Raw genomic sequence first — 22016 nt, 5'->3', positions numbered from 1 at the left:
AAAAAAAAAAAAAAAAAAAAAAAAAGATTTGCAAGAACAGCACACATTTGCAGAACAGCATCTAAATATAGCTGGAAACAATAAAATAAGCTCAACTGCAAACTTTCATGAGGGCAGACAGGTAAGACTAAGTAATCATTAGTCTTATTCACTGCTATATCTCTAAAGCCTGGAATAGTGCCCAGCACATAGTAGATATTTAATAAATTTTGTTCAGTTGAAGAATGACATACATAATCACTCTATCCAGTTATTTCCATTATTTAAAGTGAACAATTTGGTGGATCATTTTGTGATCTCAAAATGAAACCAGTTAATCCAATACGTATTTATGTGAATGTGAATCTACAATCAAATATACCCAGAAAGATTCTGCCAGTCATATGTTGGGGTATATAGTTTTCAGGCCTGAAAAAGATACAAAAATCCTACTCACTATTTGTATTTTGTAGACCTGCACTGCCACAACCAAGATTCTACCTGGATTGTTAGAATAACAAGTTCTTAGTTGGGTTTCCCCTAGAAGCAAATCCTGAAACAGGGATTGAATGCAACACAGCTTATTTAGAACAGTGACCCTAACAGGGAAATGGGAAGATGACATAGAAAATGAAAGGAAGTCAATACACGGTGTATTATTAAGCCAACTACCCCAGTGGATACTACAGAGAAGCTCTAGAATTATTCCAGAAAAGGGGTGAAGAGCCTGGGAATTTATACGTTTACACCACAGGTCCACTGGGTTAAGGGCCATCACCTGAGGGACATTAATTCCCATTCACTTTCAGCCTACCCAAGCATGTGGACAAAATGGATTTGGGCAACCCAAGGCTAGCCCCCCAACAGAGATGTAGTTGCTGGCCCCCGGAAGTCAAGCTGGCTTGTGTGCAAGTAGTAAGAGAATCTGAGGGGATAAGTTGGAGCACTCATAGTGTCTGCTACACCAGGCAAGTAACAGCAATTGGTATGTAAGCAGAAGAGGCCCTAGAATACAGAGAGGATATGAAAGTAAAATATAACTGTAACTTCTTAGCACTAGGCTAAATAGCCTTTAAAGGCACTATAGTATAGCGGCCACTATATAGCGGCCACTACTGTCTATGCTCAATAAATCACAGTTGTTGATGAGGGAGTGAATAAACAATTTAGGACTCAACCATTCAGAAACAGATACAGCAGAATACCACACACAGCCATAAGAGCCCAGTTACACTGAGCTTTGAATATTAATTTGTTTTCTAAATTTCACTTTTGACAACCTAGCTAAGAGGGGAGAGCTTTTATGCAGAACTTTTTCTTCCATAAGAGATAGTCATATACTCTGTTTTAGCCATAAAGTATCAAGAATAAAAGAACAGATTAAACCTTAACGATTTTGCCTAATATGAACACAATTACACAGTCAATAAAAAATCTAAAGTAAAAAAGCATCTTGGAAGAAATAAAGTCATTTAACTTCTTGTTCTCCACATATCCTAAATCACCCACATTCTTTCTCAAGATCTAATGGCATTTAAAGGCTAAATTTTTCATCCAGATTTCACATCTTATTACGGTCCTACAGCTAAATTTTGTTGCTTTCAGAAATCATTTGCATGCCAGTTCAACATGCTTCAATTGGAGGTGAATTATCAATTCTGATGATATCTTTTTTAAATAAATTAAGCTAGAGACACAGGAAATAACACATTCTTTGTTTTCCCAAGGGGATCAATCTGACATTTATTAAAGTTGATATGAGTCCTTTAGAAAAAGGTAGAAATCAATTCTGAGCAGGAAAGTTAAGGTAAGCAATATTATATGAAATTGAAACCAAAGATGACTCCATTTTTGTTAGTTTAATAACCACCATATGTCAACTCAAACATGCTATTGTTTTTCTTTTAATGAAGATGGTTTATATTGATTAATAAATTTTTGAATTGTATGCATATATGAGGAGGTGTAAAACTTACTCTCACTTATTGATCAAGAATTGCTTAATTTGATCTCGGAATAAAATTGCCCTTCAGGCAGTGAATTGCATCCAGTTTGGATCAGGATAATGACATAATAACCTTAAGCAACTGCCATTTATCAAGGTAACTGGTAGTATTTATTAGAAAAGTTAAAGAAATTTAGAGACTTAAAACTCTAACATAAACTGAATGACAATATTTGTTATTTTTCATCCTCCCAAAATTACCAATTTCTATTTAATGGCATACAGTATAACAATATTACATTTGATGCATTCATTATAGTATGATCACATTCCTAAACATCCTTGAGGATTCATTCCTGAGGATTAATTGACCTTTCACTCTTTAAAATATTTCACTCTCCTTAAATTTCAACTTCAATTTCTTCTCTCTGAAACCAAAGACTCTCACCACACCAGCCCCAAATTTAAGCATAATTGGCCTTAAATCAGTAGTAAATGATCAGATAAGAAAAGAAAGAGAATACTATTAGGAAAATCATTGTGATGCAATCCTAAAGTATAATTATCTCATTAAATAAATGAATAGAAAAGACTTCTTCCAGGGAAGGCCCATATTCTTCAGACAAATAAGATTACAATTAATCATTTGTCTTAAGGGGCCCCATTATGCCCCAAAGAAATCTAATTATCTGATAGCTCAACAAAAGCCTAGAACTGTATTGTCCAGCAGCTACAATGAGTAATATAATAGAATCTAGCTCAAGAGCACAATAGAAGCCTAGAATTAGTAATCTAACTCTATGCTTTCAGGCAAATAGGCTTTGGTGATTCTACAAAGACCCTCTAGGACCCATTAAAATAAGATGCCTTGGGCTTCTCTGGTGGCACAGTGGTTGGGAGTCCGCCTGCTGATGCAGGGGGCGCGAGTTCCTGCCCCGGGCCGGGAGGGTCCCGCGTGCCGCGGAGCGTCTGGGCCCATGAGCCATGGCCGCTGAGCCTGCGCATCCGGAGCCTGTGCTCCGCAGCCGGAGAGGCCACAACAGTGAGGCCCGCGTACCGCAAAAAAAAAAAAAGATGCCTTCCTATGGTTACAAAGCTAGTTGTTGTCTTTTTAAATAGTGCTCACGTTGATAAAATATTATAGGACACTAGTGAGTTCATCACAACAAGACCAGTTTCTTTAAATACATCACCCCTCTCAAGCCTCCTTTTGTTAATCTACTGTAATTGTCCCCCGCTTAACTAGACTCCCTTTCTCCAGCCCCTTCCTTGGAAGGACTAGCATACATTACTGGCTTTTTAGTTCATAGGGTCACTAGTGGTTTTGGCTAGGAGGAATCAAAAGCCTAATCATCCCTTAAGTGAATCACTAAAACCGAGTCACTGAATTTGCAAAAGCAGAGATTACAGTCAAGATCAAGGTGTCCTCACCAAGGTGAATTTTTGTCCCATGGACCCTACTGGAAACATTCTTCAACTTTAGTTAAAAGAAATGTACTAGAAATCAGAACAGAATCACTACCGTTAACTTTCTTCTTTTAAACAACAGGGAAATGGGCCCAAGATTAAAATGTTATCAATAATTTTCAGTTCAAAATGAATTATTAAAATTATTTATTAAAATATATGCTGCTGCCTGTATGTGACCTTAACGGTTCTCAACTCCTACTGGGCTGTGAAATAGAAACTCGGGCTGCCTCAGCCACATCTTAGACCTACTGGATCAGAATCTCCAGAAGTAAACTCACTGACTGATCTGGAGGCTGTGACTAACTTTTATTGTCACATCATGTCATCTATTTCTATGCCTTTATGCAATATTTCATTCATATTAACATTTTTGAACACCATATATTTTCTAGGCACTGTACTATATAGTTTCACACACCATTTGGAATACATTAAGATTTAGAGATGGAATGACATTTTATATTTAACAACATCGATATGATTCACATCCCTATTAACAACAGAAACAAAATATTTTAATATTGATAGGAATACAGCATAACTCATTTAACTCAATGCTGACAGTACGGCTAGTCAGGCTGCAAATATTAAAGAGTTACCAGATTACTTTATTTAACAATTCAAGCTAACACTACCAGCATGGGTTTAATAATCCATGCAAAAATTTCTGCACTTCAGGTAGATTCCATTAAAGAATAGTTGTCAAAATTCCACTTCCTGAATGTCTTCTAATATTTCTTCAAATATCTGAGCACTAAATACTGAAGATCAAACTAAAACACCTTTGGGGTATGATATTCTGTTTAGACTACTTCCCTTAACTTTCTGAATGCCTCTGGGCATAACTGAAATACCCTGTTACTTTTCCTGTACCATGTGTTAAAGTTTAAGTGCGTTACATAATTGAATTAACAATTTTTAGAAGATTAATTAGCACCCGGACAGAAATTTAACAGAACTTTTCATTAATACCTTAATCTTGATAGTACCAGTTTCCCCCTCAGAACACTCTGAATTCCCAGAAATGGTTTCTAAATACGGAGCCTCTATTTACTTAATGGAGCTTTGCACCCCTGAAAGGAGCTCTGTGGGGTGCTGGGGAACTCAGGAAAATGTGAAACGGGCTGCTTATGAATAAGAATGCAAACTAGGCCCTCTCAGCCTTGCAGGTTTCAAGCGCTATATATCCCTTACCCTGATTGCAACTTCAGCAGAGTGGAGTGGTTTGTTTGTTGAAATAATGAATAGTAGATGGCATCCACTTTAGTGGAAAGTTTTAATTTGTGATTCCTTGAGGCTGTGTGAAATGAAACACCCTTATTTATTCCCATAAATGAAGCCAAATTGCTTCTGGAATTTCTTCTGAAAAAGACCATCTAGGAACACTGATTTGACATATTAGCCTGTGAAATAAAACATTTAATGAATGTACTTTTGTAGTGAAGAGCACTATCTCTATGAAGATTATTGAAGTACGTTCTTATCTGATTAAGTTTCTACTTTTAAAAACTGATGCTGAGGGGCTTCCCTGGTGGCGCAGTGGTTGAGAGTCTGCCTGCCAATGCAGGGGACACGGGTTCTAGCCCTGGTCTGGGAGGATCCCATGTGCCACGGAGCAACTGGGCCCGTGAGCCACAATTACTGAGCCTGCGCGTCTGGAGCCTGTGCTCCGCAACAAGAGAGGCCGCGACAGTGAGAGGCCCGTGCACCGCGATGAAGAGTGGCTCCCGCTCTCCACAACTGGAGAGAGCCCTCGCACAGAAACGAAGACCCAACACAGCCAAAAACAATAAATAAATAAATTTTTAAAAAGCTGATGCTGAGGTACATCAGGATGTTTAAGCTTGCTTCAGAAATTCAGAAAATAAAAATGTCTATCTTGATTTTACATCTGTTTTAGTTGAAATATCAGTTACTACTGAAAGCAATCATTAGTGCCCCAATAACACATTATTATTAAATTTTAATAAACAAACAATTCAAATGGATTAAACAGTAGTGAGTGTTGGGAAAGAAGAACTAAAGTTTACCCTTGCAAAATACAGAAAGAGACTTACCTTAAACATTAGTAACTTTAAGATTAAAGAGAGATTTAAATTGACTAGGAGAACAAAAGCACCTTCAAAATTCTCAAATACTTAAAAAATCTCCATGATGAATAATTTGGTATGCTGCTTTTATATCAACTTAGCTATTTATTAAATCTTCCCTCAATGGTATTACAGGAAATATTTGGTTAACCTATTCCTTCCCTGAAACAATTAAACAGCATTTACTTAGGAATGTAGATACTCATTTAGGTTTTAGGAGATTATTAAGTGTCTACGTTTCAGGTGCTGTTCTAAATCCTGAGGAGACAGTGGTGAACACAACGCTTACTATCGATCCCTGTCTCAGTGGAACTAACATCCAATGGGTAGGAGTGGGGAGGGGGTGGGAGGACAGAAAATAAACAAGGCAACAAATAAGTAAATAAGATAATGTCAGGTAGGTAAAGGAATAGAAATAAAATAAAACTGAGTAATGGATAAAAAGTGAAGGGGTGGGGAGCTGAGTGCAGGTGATTAAGCTGAGACCTAAGTGATAAGATAAGAGACATCTATGGGAAATCTGAGAAATTGCAAATGCAAGTTGGAAACATCTACATGTAGACCACTAGCACATAGGAATAGAAACGTAACATATATAAAAACAGGCCTTCTTCTAACATTTGTGGAGTCCAGGGCAAGAATACAAATAGAGGCTCATATACCATATGTCAAAATATTTATAACTTCTAACTCAAGATAATTGGTAAAGGCAACAAATTCCATCCTGCTACGTACCTTCACAAGAATGTGGTGGTATGAGCTCCTGACCTACCCCACCCCCTCCTATTCTGGACTCAATTGTATACTGCAAGGAACCTTACACCCTCACATGTGGACAACCCAACCTACCTATCTGAGCCCATTCACAGTCCCTTCCCACAAAGAGATACGCCTTGGCTAACCTTCAGGAGGCAAGACCCAAATCCAATAGACACTCCTGAGTTTTTCTCATGTTTAGCTTGACAGTATGCAACGCTGAAACACCCTTTTATCTTGATTTCCACAACATCATAATTTTTAGTTTTCCACAAATTTTTTTGGCAGGTCCTCTGCCTCCACCCATGCCTTAAACATTTTATCCCTTAAGGCTCTGTTTTAATTTTTTCTCACTTTACACATCTTCCCTAGGTGATCTCATTCATTTCCATGAACTAAATTATCATCAGCAGGTCAGTATCTATTTCTCTAGCACTGTCTTTTTCCCTAAGACTAGCTGCCTACTTGATAATTACACTTGGAACTCTCACAGGCACCTCGAGCTCAGTGTCTTAAACTGCTCTTTACTCTCTTCTCCCACAACCTTGTTCCAGTCTTCCCTGCTTCTGAAAATAGCACTCTTCCCATCTGAGTTGCATGAGTAAGAAATCTGGAAATCACCCCTTACACTGCCCTTTCCTTTGTCTCCTTCCCCCACATACCACCAATTCAGGTTGCTCAGTATCTCTCATATCCATTTATCCATAACCCCTATGGCCGCTGTCTACATTGTTCAAACCACTATTACTTCTGTTACTACCACAATAGCCTCCTAACTTGATGCTCCTCAAACTTTTTCATGTAATGGCACAGGTTGAAAATGATAATATTGTAAGATACTCTGGAATAAACTGGAAAAGATTTTAAAAAATCTATTTGGGCTTAACTTAAAAAAAACATTTTCTCACACTGTAATTTTGAAAAATAAATATAAAGCATTATAATGTTAAACATTGGAATTTTATAAATATCAAATATATTTTTCAAAATTTTAAGAGAATTTTTATGTTTTCCTTCAGAAATATAACTTTTTAACATAACCTTTTATAATTGAAATGCCTACTATCAATCCTTATCAAGACTTTTTAAAGATGAACTCTTCAAATTCCTGATAGGCATTATCTAAGAGAACTTATGTTCATACAAGGAAATGAAAAAAGTGTTTAAATATTTTTACAACATTTTAAAATTTACAACAGTTGAAATCATATTTTAAAACTCTAACAGCTCTTCCTGTTATTTAAATAGCAAATATAATGTTCAAATTCCTTCCAATAACATGAATGGATTTTGAAACCAGCTGAACTTTTTCATATCAAGTATTTCAAAAACAATGATGGAAATTTGATCTGCAGGACACACGGGCACCATCAAATCAGTTGCCTTGCAGCTAGCACAGTGGACAGGAACAAAAAAGAACATCAGCTGCAAACAGAAATGTCAGCTATGTGTCATGTCAGATAATGCCTTGGAGCTGCACCTCTACCCCACCTTTCCAAGCCCTCTCTGACCAGCCACACTACAGGCACCTGGAACAAAAACCCTCCCAGCAGCCCCGTGGACTGTGAAAGACCTAGAATGAAGATGTGGGGAGTAGAAAATACAGAATAAACCCAAATATCAAAGAAATGCAGGAATTTGGGGAGCCACTCTCCATTCAGCCACTCACTGAATTGCTAAGGGGTTGGCTATCTTCTGCGTACTGCAGTTTTGAATATAATGAGGCAGAAAACTATTTCTGAACTTCCTGGAAAGAATAATATTTGACTGGGGTGGGCTAGCTTGGTTCTGGAACAGGCAGTAAAGACACACTTTCTAAGAATAGAGCTCAACCTGAATAGACATGAATAATGAACATTTGTTAGTTGCATTCGCAGCAACCATTCCCTGCTTTGCCCCTCTTAAAAGTCTCTAGATTTTTCTTCTGGTTAGCAGCTCCTCCTTCTCAAAGCTCATGACTCTGAGTCCTGGATCTAGGATAAACAAGACATTCGCAATCTTAAACGCCTGTCCCCATTCTTCACTCAAGGGTACAGTTGCCAAGGCAAAGATATTCGGACTTAGGTTCTACTAGCCTGTGAGAATCGTAATTGTTTTACTCTGAGCCTATTTTCTCACGTCCTGAAAATGGCAACAAAAATATTTAACTTGCAAGGCTACTGTTAATGATTAAACTATAAATGTAAAGCATCCAGCACAGTGCTCTGCACTCCGACACGTACCATTAACACACCCCATAAATTCAGATGAACGACAAATTATGCCAAATTATAAGTATCTACCTTACCTAATATTAACTTCTGTTCGTGAGGCTACATAGTATTAATCAGGTTACACGCGCTGGCTCGCTGTGTATTATTTTCTTTAGAATTTCTCATAGCATCAGGGACTGGCTCAAAGTAACAGTAGCAACCGCTTCCTTCCAAACACATTGAGGGAAACACATTTTCCAAGGCTTTTTAAGAAATAGTTCAGTTTAGCTTAGGGGTGAAACTGAAAAGTAAGCTTGCCACCACCTAAAAATAATTTTGAATTTTTAAAGTAGAGGTAATTGAGAGTCTGTAATATAGGACATACAGTAAGCTTCGTAACAAAAACTCAAGGCAACACTACCGTCCGTCTGCAGGTCTCTGAGGGAAAAGGGAGCGGGGTCACAACATAGTTCACGAAGCAGAGTACCATCCGAAGGTTTTATCTTTCCCGCCGGTTCCTAGAGGACCAACCATACTGATATTCCATCGTGCTCTGCGCCACTTCCGTTCGCGCGTTTTAATTACGTCACGCGCCAGTTCTCGCGGTATCTTCCGGTTGCTGAGGCCCTTTAACAAAGATCTCGCGAAATTTGTCCAACGGGTCCAATCTAGCCTCTCACCCTCCCCCACTCCACCCCCAACCCGTCCTTCCTTTCTCTGTCTCTGTCACCAAACTCTCTTCTCCCCTCCCTTGAGCTCACCGCCCACCTCTGGTTTCCGATTTTAGGCCGGAACCGGAAGTTTTGTGGGCGGGGCCCGGCGGAGTAAAACGCAGCGGAGCCTGAGCCGGGACTCGGCTGTGGCCGCAGCCCCTGTCCCCGCCACGGACCGCCGTGGCTCCAGGTTGAAGGTCGGTCCGGAGGCCGGTGGGCGCGGGTCTCCCCCGGACTGTCCGGGCCGCAACCTTCCCTGGCCCCCCGGGTTCCGCAAGGGATCATGTCTACAGCCTCCGCCGCTTCTTCGTCCTCCTCGTCTTCCGCCGGTGAGATGATCGAAGCCCCCTCCCAAGTCCTCAATTTTGAAGAGATCGACTACAAGGAGATCGAGGTGGAAGAGGTGAGCGAGGCCTGGCACGGAGGCGCCGGCCCTGGCCCGTCCAGGTCTCTTCCTGGTCCCAACTCTTAAGGCGCCTCCTCGACCCCTCTGTTTCGTGGGGTCCACCCGGGTGTCCCCACACTCCACGGAGACAGGGTGTAAAGGGGACTCTCCGCGTTCACCTGCTCCGGTGTAGCTCTCTTTTTTCCTCACTTCGGCACTCTTGAGTTTGAATTTGATATTCCGGTGCCTGGATTTGGGTCATCTCAGAGAAGGATGAACTGCTGCGGTCGTGTGGTCCACCAGTTCTCGAATCTGTTCAGTAGTAAAATTCATCAGAGACCATGGCCGTTTTGGAGTTTTGGTTCTCTAAGGCATAGTGTTGTTAGGGGCCAAGGATTTTATTATGTTCGACTTCCAGCTCAGCGTCTGGCGCCCAGTGAGTGTTCTATGGATGCTTGATAAATTAATACATCCCCAGGTCTAACACAGTTTTTCCCCGAGTACGGAATGGTTCTCAGCTTAGCCGATTCCATAGAGCAGTAGTCGTAATAGTAAATGTTCTGCCTTCAATTAGACTACTTTAGATTGATTTCACCTTTAGTACTGTAGACTGCTATACGATGAAAAGATGTTTCAAGTAGCATATTCTGAAGAGATAACTGATGATTTCGGTGACAACCAGAATATATCAGGCCAAAAATCGCTGTTAGAAAACCCGAATCCGTTCTTTATTCTGCAATAAATTATTTTAGAGCAAGGTAATAATGTGCCTTTAATACACTGCTTCTTTCCAAATTCACAGAGATTGGTTGTAAAGTCCACAAAATTTAGAAAAGTAAAATCTGTATATATGTAAAGATACACTTTAGAAAGTGTTAAAACTTTGGTTGAAAATTTTATCTATTATTTACCATTTGTTTATCATTTTTTAAATGTACTAAGCACCTTACATTACATACACCAAAAAGAACCCTGTATGTCCTATATTACAGACTCTCACTTACCTCTACTTTAAAAATTCAAAATTATTTTTAGGTGGTGGCAAGCTAAAAGTAGTGAGATAATTATCCTTCAACGAATAATTTTTTTCTATGCATGTTTTGGAAGAATCATGGATTATTTAATCATATTTTTACTTGAATAAAATAACCTTAAAGGTCACTGAAAACAACCTCATTTTACAAGATAGTGTAAGTGGGAAGAGCGAAGCCTTTGGAAGGAGTTAAATGAAGGTTCAGTATATCAGCTATGCCACTTATTAGCTGTATGATTTGGAGCAAGTCTCCTGACTAACCTTGTTAAGCTTTCATTTCCTTAACTGTAAAATAGGGATAATAATTTCTATTTCATTTTATTTGTATAACAGATTTTATTAGGTAATACATGCAAAACACCCAACACTGCCTGACACACATTACTAGGAAACTGAGTTACAGAGAGGAACAGTGACCTGCTTTAAGGTCACATGACTAAAAGAAGGACCCATAGTTTGGAAAGAGGGGGGAATTTGTGTGTGTGTGTGTGTGTGTGTGTGTGTGTTCTGTGATAAATTCCTTTTTAAGAATTGGATAGTTGATCCAGCTTTCATGGCTAACATTCTTTCTTTTTTAAGAATGAAAATTTGGTGAGTCAGTATAAAAGAATTACAGTTTTTAAATAAGCATTTACGTCTGCTCTGTGGTGAACTGCTATGCTTGTAGAGTACAGATTGTCATATAATAATAACTTGTACTTCATAGTCTTCTGAATGCTTTCACAGACTTACATCATTTGGTTTTTACCACCTTAGTTTTCCCACACTACTTTCTAAAGCATTTTACATTCGTGGTTACTAAGGTGTCATTTATCATTTTACTGCTCTTCCTCCAAAGCCACTTAACTTCTGATTGAGGTTCTGTTTCCAAAGACCCTTCCTTCAGTTTAGATAATGTTTCAACTTTTCTTTGGTATTTTTAGGACATTCCTGAGGAGTAAATTTTTGTTTGTAGCTGAAGTTTTCTAATGTCAGGCAGTCATCTAATTTTATTCTTCTCACTTTTTCATTACACAGTTTAATTTCATGTTAAAGATTGAATTTAGACTTTTCTAATGTTAAAACTGTTAAATAATTTTCATTATATTCTTTATTTTCACATTAAAACAGTGTTACATAATCTAGGCTGCACAGCACTCAGTAACTATTTCTTAACTTATATTCTGCTTCTGGCTTAAAATCATGAATAAGAGAACAGAGAAAGGTGACTAAAAACAAAAAGTATTTTATGTTGCTTTCAGTATTTTATGTGGTACCAGTATATTGCATATAAATAAAGAAAATCATATTCTATTTCTCAAATAAGTGTAATTGAATCAGCATTATATCGATTCAGTTGGAAACTATGTAAGAAAAATACTCCAACCATAGGCCAAATATGCACTCATTTCGTAGGTACATATTTTTAAGGCATCAGCTGATTTTAAGCCTTACATTTCTAATATCTCTAATATCATGACTCAGTAATATCATCATGGAACTTCCTAAATTCAATTCTGATATCAAATTATGTCAGGTCTCAGCATCAGAAACCTATGTAGGTACTTTTTTTAAAAAGTCATTTAGCTTTTGTCGTTGTGGATCTGAGTGTAGAGACTGTTAGAATAAACTGTGAGGTATGCACATTGTGGACTAGCTTGCAAGAAGTGGTGAAGGCAGTGTGTTGTGGTAAAAAAGTGTACCCAGTAGGCTGGGTATTTAGAAAATGTCGATGCCATATGGATTTTGCCATAATGTGTTTCAGTAACTTTGAGCAAGTCACCTTATTTTTCTGGGCCTCTGATTTCTCATGTAAAATAAGAGATTGAACAAGATCATGTAAGGTCTCTTCCAGTTCTAAAATAGAAAACACATTATTGTTTGCAGTATTTATGCTGTGTTTCCACAGTAAGCTTTAAGAACAGTGATCATGATCTCTTGTGGACTGTAGTTTGTGACTAACCGATCCTGGTTAAATAGGGCAAATGATACCCCCATTTTACAGATATTGACAAATGGTCATAGAGTTTGATTTGCCAGAAGCCTCATGTCTAAGTAAATGGTAGAGCCAGGAAATGAATTTGCAATTTCTCACTCCTGAGTCATTTGCTCTTTCGATTTGGATTCACAGGGTCACTTTGGTTCTTTCTGAAGTACTCTGTAACCAAACCTTATTGTAAGAATGGGGGAACAAAATACTGATTTCCTTTATAAGAGTTGGTCTTGAGCATTTAATGAACAGTGTCTTCTGTGGATAATACTGCTAAGATTATGGAAGATGAATAGAAGGATCCTAGGATTCTCTCCTTAAAAACTTTGACTTACTGTGAGACTAGATTTTTAGGACCACAAATTTAAAACTATGAATGTAATGTAAATTGAGCACTTAACCCATAATTTGAAAGTAAAGTTTGTCACAGAAGGCTCCATTGAGTGGGAAAGATTTTGAAACTACATTTTGAATAAAGTAAGCATCAGAGATTGGGGAAGATACTAAGATAAATTTTCTTTGCAGTTGTTCCTCTGCCTCTAATGCTCTTCCCCCCAGAACTTCAAATGGTAGACTCCTTCTCACCATTCAAGTCCCACTTCAAATGTTACTTCCTTAGAGAAGCCTTCCCTGAGCAACCTAGATCTTTGTCATTTTTGTTATCCTTCATGGCACTTACCAGTAACCAAAATTATGTATCCCCCCAGCAAAGTTTAACCTGTCTTATTCCCACTTGTAACTCCAATGCCTAGCATCTAAAGGTTTTCTATAAATAGTTGCTGAGTGAGTAAATGAAGTTACCACAGCATAATCATGAGAATTTTGTGTCCATCTGGTTCTCTTATATGGTCTGGTTCTTTTATGTGATATAACCAGAGGTTAAGATAAGTTAGTGATTCGGCTAAAGTAGCATTTACACTAAAAATGAAATCTGATTCTCTTTGCAAATGTTGATTCCATCACAATCCATTATACCTAGCAAATACTTTGGTTTAGCCAGGGGTAAAAGATGCTGCGAAGGGTGAGGTGCTGAGAGTAAGCCATGTATTGGTGGGCCTTTACTAAAATGCTAAAAAGACCGTATTTAGTATGGTTGCTTTTTAAAGGGGAGACCCACAGTGTTGATTTCAAGAATAGCATATGTGCAAGGCACATATAATCATTGCAGCATTTATATCTTCTTAAGCTTCATTATGGAGACATGCAAAGATTTTGTTTTAAAGGGAAATACAGGAAGAACTTTGGTAGTGATGTACATTTTGTAATTTTACGTTATAAGTATATGGGCAACTGATAACAGAGAAAAACCTAACTTACAGTGGCCTGAATAAACTGATTCTATAGATTTGTTAGTCAGTATTAATATTATGAACATCCAAAATTATTAATAAGCTCTTCCATGTGAAGCTTAGTAATTATTGTATTCAGTAGAAATCTGTAATTGTTATCTCAGTGAAGAGGTAGCCACAGCGGTAACTTTTATATTGTGCATGTGTAGCTTAAAAGATGACATGGGCATATTATTTGAAAGAAGGGCCTATTAAACAGGTTGGATGTCTTATGGCTGGTTTCAAAAGACTGCATGAAAAAGTCAAAAGAAAGTTTGAATAATCAAAGTTTTACTTTTATGTTATCAAGTCTGTCTTGTCAGCAGATGGCAGTTCTACTCTGCCACAGTTTATTAATAGATATTGAAGTTCTGAAATAGTTGGAGGCTCCAGGTTCTAACTAATAAATGTTAAGATCTATGCTTGTTCTGTCATGTTCCAAATTTCTAGCCAGAGTAGTGGCAGCACAGCCAGGGTCCATTCACATAGACCACAGAACAGGGCCAAAGCAAACTGACAGCTACAGTCACTGAACTAAAAATAACATGAATTGAGCACAATTAAGAATTATTTCAGGGCTTCCCTGGTGGCGCAGTGTTTGAGAGTCCGCCTGCCGATGCAGGGGACACGGGTTCGTGCCCCGGTCCGGGAGGATCCCACATGCCGCGGAGCGGCTGGGCCCATGAGCCATGGCCGCTGAGCCTGCGCGTCCGGAGCCTGTGCTCCGCAACGGAAGAGGCCACAACAGTGAAAGGCCCGCGTACCGAAAAATAAATTTAATTAATTAATTAATTAATTAAAAGGAAAAAAAAAGAATTATTTCATAGTAAATTAAGAGCACAGTGGCATACATGCTTTAACATGTAGTTTTAGTTTAGGTGGTTTTTTGTTTTTAAAAACCTGACTTGAATAAAGGAATGGAGTAGTCTTCCATCTTAAAGAAATTAGTTTTTAAAGGAGTTGCTTTCTTTAAACACATACACCAACTTCTGATTTTGGTTTTTGTGCCTTTTAATACTAATTGCATGGAAATATTCTATAATCATCTCTCTTATTCTTCTGTACTTTTTATTAGGCAATTAAATTTAAATCTGCATTATTACATGAGACTAAAGTTGTGGACCCAAAACCATGAGGGCTAAACCATAGGGGGAGAGCTACATATAATAAGAGAATTAATCTGAGAACATTTTAATTTAGAAAACATTCATAAATTGAGAGGGAAATATTTCTAAATTGATTTCCCTTTTAAAAGCAAAGTTCTCTCTGCGTTCCTCTGTTCTTCTATTTTTACATCTGAGGGATTGTGAAAAATATCTGAAATATTTATTTCTAGGTTCACCATTTTGGATGGGTGTGTGTGTTGGAGGGGATACTTGTAATTTGGATGTGCACCATTTTTTACACTCTTGGTGAAAACTGATCTTTAGGGAAAGCTGTCAGTTCAAACTAATTGTTAACGATAATATGTCAAAGAACCTTACTAAGGTATGAATGCAATCCAAAAAGCATATTTGATTGTGAACTTGAATTAGAAATTTGGTAGTAAGTAAAAAGTGACTTCCTTTCAGTGTTTTGTAGTTTGAATATTAGTTTTTTCATTGTTTACCTCAATTGCCATTGTGTCGCAGTTTGCCGTCTGTGCCACTCTTTTCTCCTGATCTACCATGTGTCAGGAAAAACATTAGGTTGCTCACAAGAATTCTCCTTTTCCTTTCTTCCTGCCCAAGATGTCATGTCCCTATTATTTATGGAAAACTTCAGCAAGGGAGGGCTCTCTGGTCTATGTCATGGTTTCCAGTGAAGTGTCCTGTCTCACAATTATGGTTTTAATATAACCTAATACAGTAATTCTCAAATATCACAATCACCTGAAGGGCTTGTTCAAACACAGATTGCTGGGCCCGACCCTCAGACTCAGTAATTCTGGGTGGGAACCTGAGAATAACATCTTCTCAAATTTCCAGGCAATGAAGATGCTTCCGGCCCAGAGACCACACTTAGAGAGCCATTGCCTTAATGCTTTTGCTGTTTTTATGTCTGCTTTCTTCTTGAAACTCTTCTTTTTTGGCTTCTTGTGGCACTTTCCGGGTTTGCCTGCTACCTTATTGACCGCTGCATCTCAATTTTTGTTGGTTCCTTCTTCTCTGTGTTCTAAATGTTGAAGTGCTTCAAAGCTAAGTTCTGGGACCCCAGTATTTACATGTTATTTTTTGGTCACAGCATCCAGTTGATTGACTAGAAGTACCAACTAAATGCTGATGACTCTCCCAAGTTTTCATCTCCTGCCTGACTTCTCCCTGACTCATGTTTCCACTTTCTTTCTTGATATCTCCACTCGGATATCTAATAGGCATCTTAAGCTTTATATGACTAAATCAGAACTCTGTGCCGTTAAAAAAAAAGAAAATCTGCTTGCTCCAGTCTTTCTTATCCTTCATTAAACTGGTGCTGAGTCTAGACGTTATCCTTGATTCATCTCTTTTCCTGTCCACCTGTCCTGCCTGCATGCAGATCATCAGCAAGCTCTTTTGACCTTACCCCAGATCTGCCCATTTTTCTGCACTACCATCAACCTTGTCCTCAAAGCTCTTCTCTCTTGCTTGGGCTGCTTTTACAGCCTCTACCTGGTCTCTCTTTGTATATATGCTAGCTTCCCTACAATCCATTCTTCACACTAGAGCCAGAATGATTTTTTTTTTTTTAATGCAAAATCATGTCACATTCCTCCTTAAATTCCTCTAATTGCTTCCCATTACTTAGACTGAAATCCAAACTCCTTTTCATGGTGCCAAGAGCCGTTCAGGATCCAGAGTCTGCCTCTATCTCCAGCTTTATCTTTTTTTTTTTTAACATCTTTATTGGAGTATAATTGCTTTACAATGGTGTGTTAGTTTCTGCTGTATAACAAAGTGAATCAGCTATATGTATACACATGTCCCCATATCCCCTCCTTCTTGCGTCTCCCTCCCACCCTCCCTATCCCACCCCTCTAGGTGGTCACAAAGCACGGAGCTGATCTCCCTGTGCTATGCGGCTGCTTCCCACTAGCTATCTATTTTACGTTTGGTAGTGTGTATATGTCAGTGCTATCTCCACCTTTATCTTGCATCACTCTTCCCTTTTCCCACTATGCTCCACTCACACCAAACACTCCAAGTATTCCTCTAGGTCACCACTAAAGTATCACCTTTCTCAGTGAGGCCCTGCAGGACTATCCTGTTTAAAACTGGGGTGGGAGTAGTGCACGCACGTGTACACACACACACACACAAACAATTATGCTGCTTTTCTTTTTAGTGCACTTATTAGTTTCTAAAATATATCTTTTTTTTTTTTAAATAAATCCTGCTTCCTCTTTATGTGTCTCCCTCCACAAGAATATAAGTAGTTAGAGCAAGGATTTTGGTTTGGTTTGTTCCCTTATTTATCTGGAATGAGTAGGATAACGCCTAGTCTATAGATGGGGTTCAAATATTGTTGAATAGGAAATGAGGGTTTTTTCCCCCCCTTTAGAGCCTTTACATTAGTTGTTTCTTCTTCTTTGCTTGGTTCCATGTGTCATTCAAATATCAAGTTAGTAACCTCCTCAGATGGCATTTCATACTATCCAGCCATAAGTTTCACCAGTCTCTTTGTCACATTATTCAATTTTTTGGTTTTCTACACAGCATTTATTTTACAAGCTGATATTTTTCTTATTCATATTTTTGTCTATTGACTGTCTTTTCTTTCCTCTCCCCGCCCCCCTTAAATTGAAAGTACATTCCTCGTAGATCAGGGCCTTTGTCTTATTTACAGCTGTATCTCTTGTATCCCAGATGGTAGCTGGATATAGTAGACATTCAAGAAATATTGGTTTAAGAAGTAAAGAAATGAAGATCATCATTCTCTTGGCATTAGCCTCACTTCACCCCTCGAAAGCAGGAGATCTTACCCATTTTTCCCTGCTTGCTGACTAGGCCTTCCCCTTTGGCTTTCATTGATCCTCTGAAATTCAGCTGAGCTCTGCATTTAGCTCCCTGTATTTGAGCTGTCTACCATCCAACAGCCTCCTTCCTGCAGTCAGAAGACTCTTCAGTTTTCAGTTACCTTGTTTTTCTCTTGGCAAGAGTTTTTCTGTATCATTTCCCTGTACTGTCGGGGCTGAGAGAACCTGGGTAGGGCCTCCCTCTGACTGTCTCCCTTGCCACACTTACTCATTTGCAGCTTCCCATGTTGGCAAAGCATATCCTGTGAGGCTGCTTCCTCCTGGGGATCTCAGTGAGAAGTTGGGAGGGAGGGGGCGTGGCAATAGGTCTTTCCTGCCCTTGAAGCCCTAAGTCTGTCCTGAAAGCCACCATCATGGACTCTCACCTTTGGCTCTCTTCAGCCGGGAAGTGTTTTTTTTTTAAATTTCAATGCTGTTGTTTTGTCTTGAATTTCTTCTCTACCTCATTTTCATCCCACAAAGGCAGGAATCAATTCTTTATATATTTTTTTTCTTTCACTCCTAATATTTATGCCATTTGAAAAAATGAGAAGTCACATTTTGATTCTGTGATATGGTGATTTATAAGAAATAGGTACTTGGTCGTTCAAATGATCAAAATATATTTCTCATATATATATTTGGTCTTTGTCTACAGTTCCTGGCTCACAGCTCCCCAAACTCTCTGATTTTCATAAGTGAAGAGAGAGATAAAGATGTCTCAAGGTTAATTTTGGACCACACCTAAGGATGGGGCTGGTTGCCAGGAGAACCAACAATGTGATTAGAGGGTTGGAACTTCCAGTCCCACCGCTATGACCTCTGGGGAGAGGAGAAGGGCTGGAGGTTGAATCATTCATGGCCCTGTAATAAAGCTCCATATAAACCCAGAAGGACAGGGTTCAGAGAGCTTCCAGGTTGGTGAACACGTGAGGATTGGGGGAAAGTGGGGCACAGAGAGGGCATGGAAGCTCCATGCCCTTTCCACTTACCTTGCCCGGCTGTTCCTGAGTTATATCCTTGTGTGGTAAACTGGTAATCTAGTAAGTAAAGTGTTCGAGTTCTGTGAACCACTTGAGCAAATTAATCAAACCCAAGGGAGGGGGTCATTGGTACCTCCAGTCTATAGCTGGTTGATGAGAAGCACAGGTGATAGATAACCTGGCTTGTGACTGGCCTCTCAAGGGGGAAGGGTTGCACTCTGGTAGAACTGAGCCCTTAACCTGTGGGACCTGATGCTCTCTCCAGGTGGATAATGTCAGAATTGAGCTGAATGGTAGGATGTCCAGCTGGTATCTGAGAATTGCTTGGGAGTGTGGGGAAACTCCCCTCCACACATTGGAACTGGTGATCAGAATCATTAGATACACAGAAATACAATTTGTGAAGCATTGACTCTGCCTCTAACCTTTGAATTCACAGCAGTTATTTTTTCTATTTCTATCATGTATTTCAGTTTATGTGTACAACCTTGGGCATCTTGGACTTACTTTATTATCATTTTAGATCCGTTGTTTCACCATACATGTGAAATATAATATGGCCCTAATGTGAGTGGAGGCTTCTTAAGTACATGGGCTCTCATCTTACATGAATATGCCTGTTTGTATTTCAGACAGTTCAAAAAATTGCTTTCTTAAACAAAAGGGAGGAAGCTTATCATGTCCTTGCTTGCCCACATTTTGTTACCATAGTTTTACATTGCAAAGTCAGTCAGCCATCATCTCAGCACTAGGTGGCATTTGTGCATCACAATTAGTTATGCACACCTTACACAGTTTTTACAACAGATGGATGATCCACAAATGCAATGTTTGGAATCCCTGCAGGGACATTTCTGAGAATAGGAAAATGAAACAAGAGGAGACCTACTGAGTACCAGTTGCTTTGATGTATTTGTAAATATATAATTGAAGAATATATTAAATTACTTCACAATCATTATTTCAGTAATATCAATAAGTTGGCTGGTCTCCATCCATGCTTTCTTAGCCAACATTGTCATAAAGTTGAAATTCATTTTAGGACCTGTTTGCTATTCATAGTGGTTAATTGTGAGAGAGATGAGGAATATAACTCCTGAAACTGATTCATACCCAACTCCAAGCACTTATTATTCTTTTGTAGTATTGAAGAAAATGCCTGGTTTTGACTTAGGAACACTATAGATATTCGCTGAGGAAAATGTAAGCATCTCCCTTTTACTGTTGAGAAAGCAGAAGCTCAAAGACATTAACTTGCCCAGTATTGGTAGCTAATAGGGAGACAGAACCTACATTTAAACTCAAGTCTGTTAGGTTCCAGATCCTAGGTGTGTTCTGATGGTACCAGGTTTAACCAATAACCATTCATGTTAAAGTAACTGAATGACAAGTCCAAATAACTGACATTGGTTCCTTTCCCTCATGAGAGGTGTGGAGGAGGGCTAGAGCCTAAGCAGGAGGTCCCTGAGCACCCAGGGCTAGGAGTGGAAAAAGGGAAAGTCACTAAAGGAAAGACAGCCCGGTTTCCTTTAAGTTTATGACATACAGAGGCTGAATATAGAGTGAATTGGTTATTACATACTCTAGGCTTCAAATCCTGGCTTCTCTGACCCTGTGATCTTGGGCAACTTGCAACCATCTGACTCAGTTTACTACTTACCTTAATGGAGGATGATTAAATGTGTTAATGCATGAAAGCACATAGACTGGTACCTGGCACATGGTAGGCATTCAATAAATGTTAACCATTTGGGTGGTTTTATACATTAAGCAACATGAGAAATGTCCATACTGCTTTGTGCAATGTTTGAAGTGGAATTTGAGCTATGGCTAGAATGGCCATCCATCTCAGTTTACAACTACTGTCCTGGTAGTTATAAGCACCCCTTTCTTACAAGGAGTCCCTGTACATGTAAGTTTGCCTAAAGTGAAGACTCCTCCTCTAAGAGAAGATACAACTGCTCCTTTCTGAAATATAATACAGATATATGTGTACAAATCAGGATCTCTAACATTCTGGTGTTAGACTTCCTGGCATCAGACTGCACTTGCTCTTTACTAGCTACATAGCCCTGGGCAAGTTAGTTGATTTCTTTAAACCTAGGTGCTTCGTATCTGTAAAATGAAGATACCTCTAGTACCTGTCACCTAAGGTTGTGTAAATGATGTAATGTATGTAAAGCACTTAGCTTAGTGCCTACTATATAGAAAGTACATCATAAATGAGAGCTGTACAGGGAATTAGATTTTTTGCTTAAGGAAGTACTTAGATCTGTTGGAAGTTGAAATGGAGTAGATGGCACCTAACTAAGGTCATTTACAGTGATCATGTAGAATGATTTTGTTCTAACAAGTATCTAAATCTATTCTTTTGTTGTTGTTTTAACATTTTGGCAAATTTCAAACATTAATAGAAGTCGAATAGCCTGAGAGAGGAATGAATTCATGAGCTACCCATCAGCTTCAACAATAATACAACATATTGTCAATTTTTATTTTTAACTTAAAAAAATAACTTTAATGAGATATATTTTACATATCATAAAATTTACCCATTTGAAGTGCACAGTAATTTGTACAAATTTGCTAAGTTGTACAAACATCACCAGAAATCAGTTTTCAAACATTTTCATCACCTTGGTGTAGGATTCCTCCTACCCATTTACAGTTAATCCCAGTTTCCACTCTTAGCCCCAAACAACCACTGATCTACTTTCTACCTCTAAAGATTTGCCTTTTCAGGACATTTTATATAACTGGAATCATACAATATGTGATCTCTTGTGTCTGGCACTCGAGCGTAGTGTTTTTAAGGCTCATCCATGTTGTAGCATGTATCAGTAGTTCATTCCAGTTTCTTGACAAATAATATTCCATTGTATAATATGATACTATGTTTTTACTGTCCTTCACAGTGGCCAGTTTTTTATCATCTCTATTTTTAATCTTTCCCCTCTACTCCCTACCCCCACTGAATTATTTAAAAGCTGTTTTTTAATTTCATAAATATGAGAGCTTAAAACATTGATTATATGTTTCTGCTTTTTATTTATTTTTTTCCAAGCCATCTTCTCTCTATCCTCTCATTCATCTTGCCTGTTTTAATTTGTTTTCTGTCTCTAAGAGTCTTTTTTTTTTTTTTTTTTTTTTTTTTTTTTTTACTCTTTGGATACTATACGCGGTACGCGGGCCTCTTACTGTTG

General features: G+C 38.5%; 1 protein-coding gene across 4 annotated transcripts in view; it reads left to right on the top strand.

Moving 5' to 3' along the window:
- The first annotated feature begins 9030 nt into the window (after nucleotides 1-9030).
- MAP3K7 (mitogen-activated protein kinase kinase kinase 7) overlaps nucleotides 9031-22016 on the top strand; it is a 70671-nt gene continuing 57685 nt past the window's right edge. For all 4 annotated transcript variants that reach the window (XM_007452030.1, XM_007452029.1, XM_007452027.1 and 1 more), the window contains exon 1: nucleotides 9031-9548. In XM_007452030.1, coding sequence (XP_007452092.1) covers nucleotides 9429-9548 — 120 coding nt within the window. In that variant the 5' untranslated portion in view covers nucleotides 9031-9428. The remainder of the gene's footprint in view (nucleotides 9549-22016) is intronic.

This window comes from Lipotes vexillifer, unplaced genomic scaffold (genome assembly GCF_000442215.2).
Source record: "Lipotes vexillifer unplaced genomic scaffold, Lipotes_vexillifer_v1.1 scaffold1533, whole genome shotgun sequence".
Taxonomy (NCBI): Eukaryota; Metazoa; Chordata; class Mammalia; order Artiodactyla; family Lipotidae; genus Lipotes; species Lipotes vexillifer.
The sequence above is the reverse complement of the archived record's forward strand: the minus strand, read 5'-3'. Positions and strand labels throughout refer to the sequence as shown.